Source organism: Calypte anna, chromosome 1 (assembly GCF_003957555.1).
Source record: "Calypte anna isolate BGI_N300 chromosome 1, bCalAnn1_v1.p, whole genome shotgun sequence".
NCBI classification, from domain to species: Eukaryota; Metazoa; Chordata; class Aves; order Apodiformes; family Trochilidae; genus Calypte; species Calypte anna.
The window spans coordinates 23,017,110-23,030,729 of record NC_044244.1 but is presented as its reverse complement, the minus strand read 5'-3'; the positions used below and the strand labels follow the sequence as shown (position 1 = coordinate 23,030,729).

Sequence of the window (13,620 nt, the reverse complement as noted above, 5' to 3'; positions counted from 1 at the left end):
GCCAAATAGCACCACGCTGCCTCTGCTCTGGTACAACATGGATGTGTGCTCAAGGCAGCTGCAAGTGCCAGCATGAGGGAAACAGAGTGAGCACAGCAAACATTTGAATTTAAGCCAAGCGTTCACAAAAAGACCTGGACACTCCCACCAGCTCAATTCCTGTCATGCTTCTCCACCCCAACACTCTTCCCCTCCATGATGCTCAAATATGCAGCTGTCCATTTTCTGCTTGTTCCGCAGGCAGCACCCTTCATCTCTAAATGCCTCCCAATGACCCATAATGCTAGGCAATTAGTGCCTCTCTCATAAGTAAGCCCCTTCTCCTAGTTAAGAAAATCAGGCACCATTTCAAAGCACTTGCCTTTGAAAAAGTCTTTCAACTACATACACAGCGCTATAGGTTTAGGTTGGAAAAGACAAGGTCAGCAATATGCAGCTCGTGCTTAGGTGGACAGAGAGGTTGGCACTGGACCCCAGGACCACTGTAAATCTCTTCACCACGCTGGGAGCCCCGCAGAAAGCACCTGCTCCTGCAAAGCCCAGCTCTGCTCTGCGGTGACATTGGCACCACCAACACAATCTCAAAATCTAACAGTTTGTTTGAACCCTGAGAACCCTGATCTGAACAGTAAAGAAGCTTACCCTCTATCCCATTTCAAAACAAAAGGATGTCTAATAATGATTAGTCCAGGGGAATGCTCAAGCAGTAAAAAAGAAACAAAACAAAATTCTGCTTTAAAAAAGCAGAATGTCAAACTTAAAAATACCCGCCTCTCACACCACTGACTATCTGAATTTGAGTTTTAGCACGGTACTGGCTTCTCATCAAACCTCTACTACAGTATTATAAACCTACTTAAATCTGTCTTCCAACAAGGAAGGCCAATTTGCCTCATGAATCCATTTTCCTCCTGCTCAAACTACATTTGCAAATGAGCTGCTGAAAAAAGGCACGACATATGAAAATGAACGCAGTCTCAATAGCTCAGTAGCCAATTCTAAACTGCAAGTGTTTACACCAACTTTTTGGTTTTTTAAGTTATTTGTTTCCTTTCAATTCCTGGTAATTAAATAATGAAGAAATACTTCTGCTTAGTAAATAACAGTTTCAGTGCCAAATGTTAGTACAAGGTATTGGAGCAGCTGTGACTGTGGTAATAGTCCACATGGGTCAGAACAGATATCCTGCAATATTACAGAGCAAAAGACTGATACTGTGTATTACTGCAGAAGCACATACTGACACAAAAAAAAAAAAAAAACCAACAACCCCTGACTAATTATCATTAAACTCTCATACTAATTCATGCCAACTGTAGGCACAAGTACTGCAGAATAGCTGGTGCTGTGGTACTGTAGAGCAGTTAACATTTCACACAGAGTAGGAGTCCCATCTAGGAAGACTGTTAAGTTACTCTATCTTACAACATAGCAGATGTCCAAATTTTATTCTCCCCATTACCTCTGTATCCACATGGACTGAAATCAGTGTTTGGGTAGAAAAGAATTGCCCCAAGTGGTAATAAAGTCAGTGGTTCCCTGTAATTTTTGAGATGGACTTCACAGAAACCACTTTCACCAACACTGCATTTACCTGGCTGAAAGTTACTGACATGTAACAGCCACATTCACACAATATTTGTCACACTTCCATCTTACATTTTCAACCAAAACATAGTATCATTTCATTTTTTCCCTTTATGAAATATTTGTCTTTTTTAACAAAAAGTTAATTGACAGTTTGTCTGGTTGTGTTTCAACTCCATTAGCAGACAATTTAGGCCATCAAGTTCCAATTTACAACCCAGTTCTGCTGTAAGTGAAGCAGCAAGCTGTTTGACCACACACCAGCAGGGTCTAACAATGTTCAGCTCTAAGGAGTATTTATATCTCTGCCAACTATATGACAAAAATCAGTAAAAGGATTTGCCCTTTTGACATAAAATATTTCCACCAGCTTTTCTCTTTGTGAAAACATATGCAGACAAATTTTAATCTTGTGCTGTTTGAATGCTGTAATTACAGAAAGCTCGTAGTTAAAAATGACAAAATTTACAATGAAAACCACCCAGCAAAATATTTCCCAGTGGGACTTTCATGAAGCTCTTCTTGTCAAGAAACATATCTCCTTGTTGTCTTAATAAAATAAGAACTCCAAAAAAATTCACACAACCTTAAGGTTACTTTTTTTTTAAGAATATGTGGACTTGGCATTTTTTTGGTGTTGTGGGTTGGTTTTTTGGGGGGGAGGGTTGCTTTGTTTGGTTTGTTTTCTTTTTGTTTGGTTGGGTTAGGCTATGCACACAACAGACTTAAAAAACAAACCAAAATGCACAAACCCTTTAGAAGAGGGTCTTTGTCACCCAAGATGGGGCATATGTCATGGATGGCAGGCTTGCACGTGTAGAACACTCTTTTTAGTAAGGTCTTTGGAGCCCATATCTTGCTTTTGGAAAGGGGCCAAATTGAGCCATGATGGAAACATGGAGAGGGTGACCCCTCCTACTGTGCAACACAAGGAGGGAGCCAAGAGTGCGAGTCTCACAGTTGATGTATAACACTTAACAACTCTCCCAACAACTCTCTCCTCCCAAAACTGCTAACTCAACAATGTTCATAACTATATAGAGACCCCAAGGACTCAGAAATTTACAATTTGTACTAGATAGTTTTAAATCAAAATGACCAGTTAACACTACATCTATTTTCTTCCATTACAGAGTCAGAGAGTGAAAGGTGTTCTGGGGTTTTTTTCTTGGTTGGTTGTTTTTTTATTTGTTTTGGTTTTTAAATTGTAAAACTCTGTCCCACAGGATTAGTACTTCAAATATTGTGGGTGTTAAATACTCTGATAGGGAAAAAGCAAACTCATTTATAATGATAATTGTAATGATGATAAGGATAACAGACCTACACATTTTAGGAGACTCACCCCAATACTTAAATTGCCAAAACAGATCAAGAGAACCTCACAAGAATTTTGAAGAAATCTTCCACACCTTAAGAGTTTACTTCTACATGAAGATGTTAAACATGGGCTCTTTAGGCCAACTAGCCTTCAGGAGTATATATTCCTGGAGCAATTAAAACTGATCTACAAATAATCCAGAGCATGCACCTCAGAAGAGGTGCTATATCTGTAATAACTTCTATTAAACTGAGCAAACATCAGTTCAATTTATGTTTATGTCCCACAGTAAGCTGAGAAGGCTTCAAGCATTTAACTGCAAGATAAAATTGCAAAACCAAAAAAAAAATAATTATGCATTCAGTTGTATTAAAAATATCTAACATCATAATCTATACTTTTATGGTCCTCATGCTTTATTAGATTCTCCAGAAACCCAATTAACAACATTAGCACTTGTAATTAGCATGCTGCCAGAAACATCAAGATTTATAACCAAGAATCTCTGCATGCCATCATTATGTCTGTTCATGTACTTCAAAAAGAAGGTTAAAAGCATGATTGAAGAGGTTGTTCATGTGTTACAAGAAGGTTCTTTTCTTTTAGATCATCTGGTTGTACAAAAGCTCATTTTGTTGATCCATCACTTTTCTGATTAGTCTGATGAATGAAGTTCTGACTTACTTCTGCATACTTCTGTGGTATAACATGATTGAGTTCATTTAACAATTAATCAAAGACAATGAGATACTTAGGAAGATATCATTTAGTTTTGCTTATCAGCTTGCTTAGCAAGAGCAAATTCTCAGGCTCCTGAAAATGAAATGTTGCAAGTTAAAATGACAGAAATGTCTTTTGATTTAGTACAATTTGATTTCCTAAACACACTTGCAATAATTTATTTCCAGATGGCATTAAAAATTATAAATTACTTCTTCTTTTCACTAGCAGTTTAAATAAACTGAAGGCCAAAACCATTTTAAACTTAATTTTCTGTTTAGTTTGCTTGAAATTAACTTTTTTCAGATAGTGTGTAACATCGCTCTTCAGGTGTTGCTGACTTTGCCTTTTAATTAATTTTGATTTAAATTAAAAACTATCACAACTAAAAAAAAAAAATTTTATGACAAAAATTCTTCTAAATTTATTATAAAAATCTAAGAGCTTATTATCTTTTAATACTTTCACTACTTATAGAAAACAAAAATATGTCCAAAGCCCTTTCTAAGAAAGATTACCAGATAAATATATATGGTAAGAAATTGCATTAATTGATTATTTTTTGTAAGTGCTCATAACTAAGCAACATCTGTCTTAGAACTTGTTGCCATTGACTTTAACATTAATTTTAACATTAAGATCTAGGAATAAAAAATGCATGACTAGTCTATCACTATAAAGTATTTAAATGAGATTTTCCTAACTATATAGCTCTGAAAGAACAATTTTCATATTGTTAACTTAGCAAACACCCAAATGGAGAAACAGCATTTTCCTTCTTGCAATTGAGGAACACTTCTCCTGCAGACCTTCAATGAGAAATCTCAAATTAAGCTTGCTCCAGCCCTCTCAAATGAAAAAAAGACATTTTAGCTCTAAATCCCAGTACAGATTCCCAACTGTTTTAGCTGCAGCGAGCATACCTCCTCTTGGATAAATCAGAAGTGGCACACATTTCAGCCAACTTCTCACTTTTTGGGGGGCATTTTGTGCAAAATTTGTGAGGTGCAGGTCATATACTCAGGCCCATGCAGATCCACAAGAAAAATGCAACTGTATGCACTTTGGGAGAACTCAACGCTCACTGCAGTGAAAAAACCAGCAGAAGCCAAACTCTACTTGGGTTAAGACTTATGGATATTCTCAAAGAGATGAAGAAGTTTACCTGTCCACTTTCTCCTACAGCAATTACAGTATTTCAGTCTGGTACAACTCTTCCACATCCAGTGCTTCCCCACTCTCAGGCTTACAGACTGCTTGGAATCCTGCTCATCCTCATGCTAAGCCAAAGCTCGACTCAGCAACAGGCTGCCAGCCAGACTTCTGAGCTGCATACAAGTACATGGCACTCTTTGACCTCAGTTCTGCCAAAAGCTCTAAATATTTTAAAATTCAAAATCTTCACAATTTTTGGAAATTTGATGGGCTTTCTCGTGGTTTTTTGGTGGTTTTTTTGGTTTTGTACAAACTCACTACAAACTCACAGACTTCCAAATGATGAAAAAGGCATTCGACTCCCTTGATAGTTGAAGCTTCATCGCAGTTAAATTGTACACAGAGCCTTGTGCAGCAAAGATTGTTGCTTTTCAGCAGCTGTTGGCTTATGTAGCCTCCAAATAAAAGATAAACATGAGTATTCAGAATTTAAAACTTGCTCAAAACCCAAAGCAACTGCAGATTTTCACATCCATGTACAAAAATGCAAAGCTTCTGAATGCACTCAGAATTAACTTTCATTAGCTACAAATTCTGTTTACACACACAATCAATGGTGGGAAAGTCTAAGTTATTTAGCTACTGCACATCCAAGAGTCAAAAGGGTAGTACAAGGGTTTATTTCAGAGCAGACTAATGCTCCAGTAATTATTAGTACTCAGAGCTTGAGTTATTTTTCCCTTCAGCAACTCCTCTACTAAATGAAGTGGATTTTTGCAGATGAGACACTGCTTGTCTTTCAGTCACAGCATAATGCAGTCTAGGCAATAAATTCTTTCCTGCTGTGTGCTTTGCAATTACAATTCCTCACCAGTATCATAACTCAATACAGTAATAAAATATAATCAGTATTTATCTAGTGTCTGTGGATTAAAACTTTTGACACTGTCAAAGCAAAGCAGAAGTTAGCTGGTTTTAGAAGTTACGAAACATACCCAGACAAGGAGCAACAGATTTCTTTTCACTGTTCCACAGTAGCCCAGCATTCCAACTATGATGAGGAAACAGCAGACTGCAATCATGACTGGGTGGACCACAGGAAAGTAAGTCAAAATGACAGCCTCCTCCACTCTAAAAACAATCAGAACCATAATCATACAAAAATGATCCAGAAAAAAATGCACTATAGCCATTAAAACAAAAACCGTGGATTAGCAGATGTTTTATTTCCATTACCTAACAAGTTTCACAGAAAGCTCTTCTACGTGGTTTTTAAGTCGAAGGCTGCATTTGGGTACCAGAAAGTCATGCATCATCTGAAATCTCTCTGGAGCACAGGCAATCTTTCTGTCCTGCACTTGCACAGTATGCAGCACAATGAGGCCCTGTTCCATCACTAAGGCTTATAAGCACTGCTGTAATAAAACTAACAACATTCCTAAATCTCTGGACTGAATAGAGTATTGAAAACTGAATAGTAATATAATAAGGTTACATGTTGGCAAAGAGCCAAAAATTGATCCCTGTCACAGGAGAAAAGCAGAGGAATAAAACAAGACTGAATTCATACATTTCCCCTTTCTGTAATTTCAACTGATGCCAGAAATGGCTGCAAAAATATACCTTTCAAGAAAATAATAATTAGCTCAACTGAAGGCTTCTTAATACTAGAAATCCTAATTAGTAAAGTTGCTATACAGAATGAATGACATATACCACAATCAATCACCCAGACAGATTAATAGGTTTAAGGAAAGCTTTACCTTGTTTCTGCAGTTAAAGTCAGAACATTATTCAGGTAGTCTCTCATCCAAGCAGAAACACCTAATACAGTGATGGACATCAACTAAAAAGAAAAGACCAAGTTATTTATCATGTATTAAAAAAAAAAAAAGTCAAGATCATTCATAGTTTACGTAGAGGATCAATCATCAGTAACATCATCCATGTATCCATTTTACTGTTTCCAAAACTCTGTTTCTGTATGTTTGGAGTTTCCTTGTTGCCCAAATATTTAGAGAGGCAGTGAAAATTATCTTCTCTTCCAGTATGTATTATTAGTGCCTGGAATACATACTTTTCCACCCAGCAGAGCAATGCCAATGGTGTCTCAAGTCCCACCACGACACAATGTACCAGAGAAACAAAAAAGGGGGCTTATGCTGAAAATAAGCAATTCTTTCAGGGCTCACAGGTTACATCCCCCAGTCTGTATGAAACCATGAAGCCATCTTCAGATACACAGCCAGTGAAAAAATATCCAAAGCTATGTATAGGATACAACAGTACTGCTACATTGACACATAGGAGATGAGCTTTATCTTGGGGTCAGTCTTAAAAGAATAATCTTCTCTTGCTTATTCAGATAAAAATCACACCAGGAATACTATGCTGCAGTTTCCTGAACCACAAAAGGACAGTAAAACTCACTGCACTTCGATTACAAATCTCAGATCAAAGCCTTTAGGTACCTAACCCACCAGGCACTTGTGGTATAAAGCCACTACTACACTTTCACCAGGATAGCTCCTATAGCAAGTAACCCCCTAAGACTGAACCCACCAAGAATTATCACCACCTTCGCAGACCCAGATTTTTGTCACCTGATACCACTGAGCACACTTGGGATATACTGAACAATGTGATCAGAACATACCCAGCCACATCACCAGCACCAGCTCTTCTGCTTCTCTGGCAGAGGGATTGCTAGAAGGCAAGGCACTCTTCATGGCACTTATCCATGTTTTGCACTGGGTAATACTACAAATGCCTAGGAAACTCTGTACACCCTTCCTCCTGAAGAAGGACTTGCATAACAGCAGCAGTCATCCCCATCTTTTTTTACGTGTTCTCTGGCCCCATCCTCTCCTGCACGTACAGGACAAACAGAGCACTGTTCTCCATACAGAAGATGAGATATGCAGCTATAAAGTCTTTCAAGAAGAGGAGGGAACACACAAGCTTCTCTAAAAAACATTTTACTAATGCCACTGCTTGCTTCTCAAACCATTTCAGGGAATTCAGGTGGTTTATTACACCTCAAGGAGAATTACGAATATCAGCTTCTCATAGGCACCTGAGCTTGAACTGTGCTTTAGAGGCTGAATCTGGCAGACTCAGGACTTCAGAAGCACCACTGTCTAGCTGAGGGAGGGAGACCTAAGCATGCTGGCTCTCCTGAATATTGCTGTTTTAATGCATTGTAGAGGTCTGCAACAGGAAACCTCAGCATTGTACTAACAGCTACCAAGGCAGGTGGAAAATGCGGATCTCCCCTACTGCCTTCACCTGTTAGCTTCCCCAGTCTCTTCTATTTCCCTGAAGTTGTTACAGTGGAGTTAACTGGTTCAAACCTAAGAAAAGTCATTGCTGTCTCTCGGGCTGCAGCAGGCTCACAGTAGGTCAATTCTGCCTTCACAATTTCACGAGCTAACCCATGGTTTCCTCCTGCTTTTCAAAACTGCTGCACAAAGTACAGGTACTGCCTTGGTTCTGGATAGTGCCAGCGAAGAGCCCTGGATTCTCAGAATGCTGCAAGCATAGCTCTAGAAGTTAGTGCATGCTACAAGTCTACCACATAGACTCATGTCCTTTCTGCTCCATGGAATTCATTCTGATTAATGGAACAGCAGGAGTAAAGAACACTTACTGCCGAGTTATTTGCAGAAACCTGCAGGATTACAAAAAAGACGAAGACAAGAATGTGTTCCTAAATAAAACTCCTTCACAACTTCTACCTCCTTGAAATAAAAGATTCAGGCAAATATACTACATAAGAAACAAAACATGTTTTTAAGGCAAAGAGGTAAAAACTACATGAAGACATCCTGCTTTCATATGGTCAAAAAGCAACAGAGAGCATTTTTAACCCTCTACATGTCCTTGCAAGGCCTGCTGATCCATTCAAAGAAAGTGCTAGCTCACACTTCCACTCTGTTTATAGTAAAATACTTAAGATAAAATTGTTTATTTTGCATCATAGCAGCTGTGGTCAAGAAGAGTGAGAAGTCCACCAAAACCACATTTCTCAGCAACTTTCGATATGAGCCACATGGTCATGATCCAAAAACTGTACCAGAAAAAATGTTCACTTGCTAAATAATATTCTTCCTTCCACACCAGACTAGTGGGCTGCCTGATCCCTGCTCTCCACAAGGAACTCACAGGCTGCACTCAGTTTTCTTTCAGGCTTTGGTATGCAGCAATACATTCCTGTACTACAACAAGAGGAGGTGGACCCCTTGAAAGAAGGCAAGAGCTTCTTTCAGAGGCAAGATTTGGCAGGCAAAGGAGTGACCACAAGGATACTGGAGCCTGAAAGTTATTCAGAGCCAACAGGGAAATCCCAGAGCAACCAGTTATAAAAGACATAGAGAAGAGAACGGACTTTAGCCTAGAGATCAAAAGAAATTAGCAGTCCTGCCACTGAGAGAATTGCTACAAGAGAGGATTTTCCTAAAAACGCAAATCAGGAAGGGGGAGAACTTAGAGCCACTGAGTCATGCCTTATGCTCTGTCTGCTTGGGATGAGCTCTCTCTACATATTTTTGCCCACATAAAATCAGTGAGGGGACAGTCTAGGCAGATACATCTCCAAGCTGTGGCCAACACATGGCCACATGACTTCTACAGAAACACTTCATGACTGTATCATGAAACATGACTCCATTTTCATCTATATTTAACAGAAACTGGAAGAAAAGGATTATTTCCTTTCATCTAGGAAACATAGCCTTCACCAATAATGTAACTACTATTATAGTTCCTAAGAACAAAGTCTCTGTAAAATGACAGCATTTCATTCAAAAAGCTCTTAGCCAGTGTAGAACAGCCCCTTGGCTGTTCACCTTCAGGGTAAATAGCTAATAGCCAATTACTACTGTTTCTTGCTAAATATAAATTACAGACTACAGCTCACCTGCTCACTCACTCTGTACCCTGAAAGATGTCACCACCATGAACTCCTTCAGGTGCTTACTGCCTCCTGATATGCTTAAAATTCATGTACAGTTATCAACACAAGAGCTAGCTTAGCATTACTCTAAAAGTATACATGCAAAATCCCTTACCTCACTGCTACAAAGATGTTACACACAGATTACCTGTACAACACCCTCCTGCCAACCAGACAAACTCCTTGGGAGGCACCTCTGGCACCTTATTTTGAAGAAAGTGAAAAGTGAATTACTACTTCAGAGGACCTGAAAGGCAGTGGCTTCACTGGATTCACACCCATGAAAGGCAGTAATGCCAAACTGGAGCAGCATAAAGACATGGCTCAGAAAGAAAACAGGAAATTATTTAAAAAGCTCTTCTTGAGGCTGGCAGAAGAGTAAACTCTGATAACTCATTAAAGTAATTCACCAATAGGTTGACTATAAAAGGCATATTTTATACCTCATAACCTGGCAAGTTCTTGGTAGCCCTTTGGCAGCAAGGGGAAGTACTGGGAAAAAAATCTGCTGGAGTTTTTGTTCGTTCATTTGGGGAATAGAAAGAAGGTGGCCTTAAAAAAACAGCCGCCCATACTTTTGCCATTGTTTTGTAACTAATTTAGATGTAAATATGGTTAGAAATCTGTATCACGCAATCAGACAGAAGGACACAAGTTTGAGAAATAAAACTACCAAGATAATTCTCATAACATTGTTTCACAAAAAAAGTTTTCATCCAAACTTCTCTGATGACAGCCAGCCTGCTGTGCTGTAAGCATAATATGATAGTAGGCAGTAAAACATGTTTATTTGTTGCAGCTGGCAGCACAAGTCACTGGGTTTCATTCTGAACTGTCACAGTATGCTATATAGCCATCAAAAAGGGACTGAAGAGTTTACAAAACTGCCTGCTGTTACATTCTATTTTAAACATATTTCCAGGCTGAAAACAAAGGTAACAAATTATTTTTTATATATGAGCATATGCAGATCACACAATATATTATTACATTTCCAAACTCATTTATAGCAAAGTTTTTAAATCTAGTTTCCCAAAACATTGAATTAAAATATCCAACTATGGAGTCAAACTATCAGGAGTGGTCATTTCCAAGCATAGTTTTCTTGTCTTTGGGGCTCTTTTATATCAATTATGCATCAAAACAAAAGTATCAAATAATCTACTCATTAAGTATGTATTTTAAGCTCTTACTGTGACAGTCTTACTCACAATGTCTTTGAGGCCATACCAAAACTCAAAAACAAATCTGCATTTTCAATTAATAAATGAACAATGATTTCTGTGAGAAAGCAACACATTGCTGTTGCTATCTGCACACCTGTTTTCATTTTCTCACTGTTTTTCTCTAAAACACCTTAATTTTTTGCAACTAAAGATGCTGTGTTCAATTTTAATAGAAGGGTTTTTTTCATGATTAAATTGGAGGAAAGATTAAAAGTATCTTCCAGATTAAAGTACCACATGCCATTTTTTTCATTCTAACAGATGGGGTAAACAATATCAGGTCGGTCATACTCTGGTACCACACTCTGGCAACCATACAAAATGCTGACTATCAGCACTACAGAGCAACTTGCTTTGCAGAAAAAGGTTTCCAGCTCCAATGAAATTACTTCCAAGATCTGACAACATTCTTTAATTTTAGTAAAGAAATAAACCTTGAGAAAATTGATCGGGGTGACCTGAGCTGTGACTTACCAAACTGGGGTGGAGGTAAGGGGGGAGAGGGGTGTTAAATCACCACCAGGTCATGAACACAGCATGTTGCAATGCTTTCATTCAGATCATTGAACAAACACAAATGATTCAGATCCCTGGACAAACAGACAACTACATTTTTTGGGTGGGAGGAGGATAAGGGCAGGGGAGGGTGGGACAAGAGGTCTTGTTTTTCTGTATTACCTGGCAAAAGCACTAAAATGTCTGGAGAAAGAAGGGTGGCCTATAAAGGAAGAACATTCCCCTACTCCCCACTAATGTACCCATTATTGTAGACATTCCAACATTCAGTTTTAATCAAGGTTTCTTCACAGGGCTGTGCCTGGGTGCCCTCCCTCTAGCAAACAGCTGAAGCATGTACTTATCTGCAGTCTGAATCTGGTTTTGCTTGCACAACTGCAGCAGTGGGTTAACAACCTGCTCCGTGTTTGGCATGGGCTGGAACTTGCACACTTGTTAATAAGGCAAGTGCAGCAGCACTGACAGGCTGCTAACGGGTCACACTCTCAGGGGAAGCAAGTAAGCAAGGTTTCCAGCATTTGTCTGTGCAAAGCTGCTACAGCAGCACAGTATAAAGAGCAAACCAGAGCCCAAACATGCAAACAGATCAAGGTACAGTTCATCCATTTGCTGGTTCTTCCAAGTGTCAGACCCCCTTATCAACCTCTGGGCTGTGTAGCACAAGGGTATGTTAAAAGCAAAGAGTGAGAACGGGGATGTATTTCTGTATTCATCCTCTCTGTAACTAAGAATGCACTGCAGTGCTTGTTAAGACATGATTTATGCCACTCTTCCTTCCAAAGCGAGCACCTCACTGTAAAGAAACCTGCTGCCTTTGAGGAGGCAGAGCATGTGTTGCTGATCATGAGTAATTTGCAGCAACATTCAGACTTCCAAGTGTCCAGATCTGTATCACATGACACCAACATCAAGATGATACAACTTCACAAATACACAATATACTCCTAGTTTTGTTGTTGTAAGGGCTTATTTTTGTTCACACATAACAGTAAGCCTCACAGATGGCAGGCAAATAATTTTTAAGCCCAGGATATATACCTGGAAAAGTGATTATGGAAAAAAAAAACCCCGAAAAAGGTATATATTCCCTATGATCCAAATAAGCTGACTGTGAGTACACCACTTAACTTCCCTGGTTTAATGTGCATAGTCAGGAGCACATGAAGATTACTAAAATAAGCCTGCATTTTAAATTAAATCAAATATTCCTATAATATTGCACAAAATGAAAACTATTCATATACCTTGGGAAATAGATACAAGAGATTAAAAAATTGGTATTATTCTTGTGGTGTCTAACAGACTCAAGACAATGAAAAAATCTTCAGTGCACAGAAGCACTGTCAGGGATTCAATTATTAACTTGGTAGCTACCTTCTACAGGAAGAGATGTGAATTTAAATTTAAAAAGGTGCAAGTACCTACAGGCCAGATGGAGCTTCCCAGTGCTGATGCAGATCATGGCTTACTGGTGTAAGCAGTATGCCTGGAGCTATTGGCTCAAATCGTCAGCATGGGGTTTTGCCTTCATCCTCAAGTTAGATGCAGTGAGCTCAATGAAGTGAGTCAGGAGGATTACTCAAAAAATGTCTGTGGTTTCACTGACTTCAGAACACCAATTAAGAAGCACATTACTGTAATTTCTATCTTTTTTCCCTTTTAATCATCACATCAAGCCACTCTCTTTTTCAAGACCGTTTTGCAGAGATTCATCTACCAATTCTCTATTGACATGCCAGGCAGGGTGGAGCTATGTCACTTACAAATATACAGATGAGATAAAAGGTTATATAGAAGTAGCCTTAAAGTTGACTTATGGCTGAATTCCACTCCGTTAGGACACAGGCTAGTAATATATATAAATAACACAGCCTAAAGACACCAAAAAGCAAAAGATTTCTCAAAGACCAGAATTAAAACTATTTCTGGTCCATTAAAACACCTCCTCCACCTTGCTCTTCTGAATGCATTCCTTTACAAGACACTGTATTCCCACTGAAGCTGGAGTTATTCTTCTATGGCTTTAAGGTACTTGCTTTTTACAAGAATGCTAAGAAAATCACGTTTCGATTACACGTCTGCACCAGAGTCTCTAAAATCAGAGAATATTAGTCTAGAATAAACCCCATGTTTATAGTGAT

The 13,620-nt window shown here is 38.7% G+C and overlaps 1 protein-coding gene across 6 annotated transcripts in view; it reads right to left on the bottom strand.

Moving 5' to 3' along the window:
* Positions 1 to 13,620, bottom strand: part of TSPAN12 (tetraspanin 12) — a 70,469-nt gene that overhangs the window by 25,317 nt on the left and 31,532 nt on the right. For all 6 annotated transcript variants that reach the window (XM_030444854.1, XM_030444821.1, XM_030444811.1 and 3 more), the window contains 2 exons: positions 6,547 to 6,629; positions 5,779 to 5,914 (listed from right to left, as the gene is read on the bottom strand). In XM_030444854.1, coding sequence (XP_030300714.1) covers positions 5,779 to 5,914; positions 6,547 to 6,626 — 216 coding nt within the window. In that variant the 5' untranslated portion in view covers positions 6,627 to 6,629. The remainder of the gene's footprint in view (positions 1 to 5,778; positions 5,915 to 6,546; positions 6,630 to 13,620) is intronic.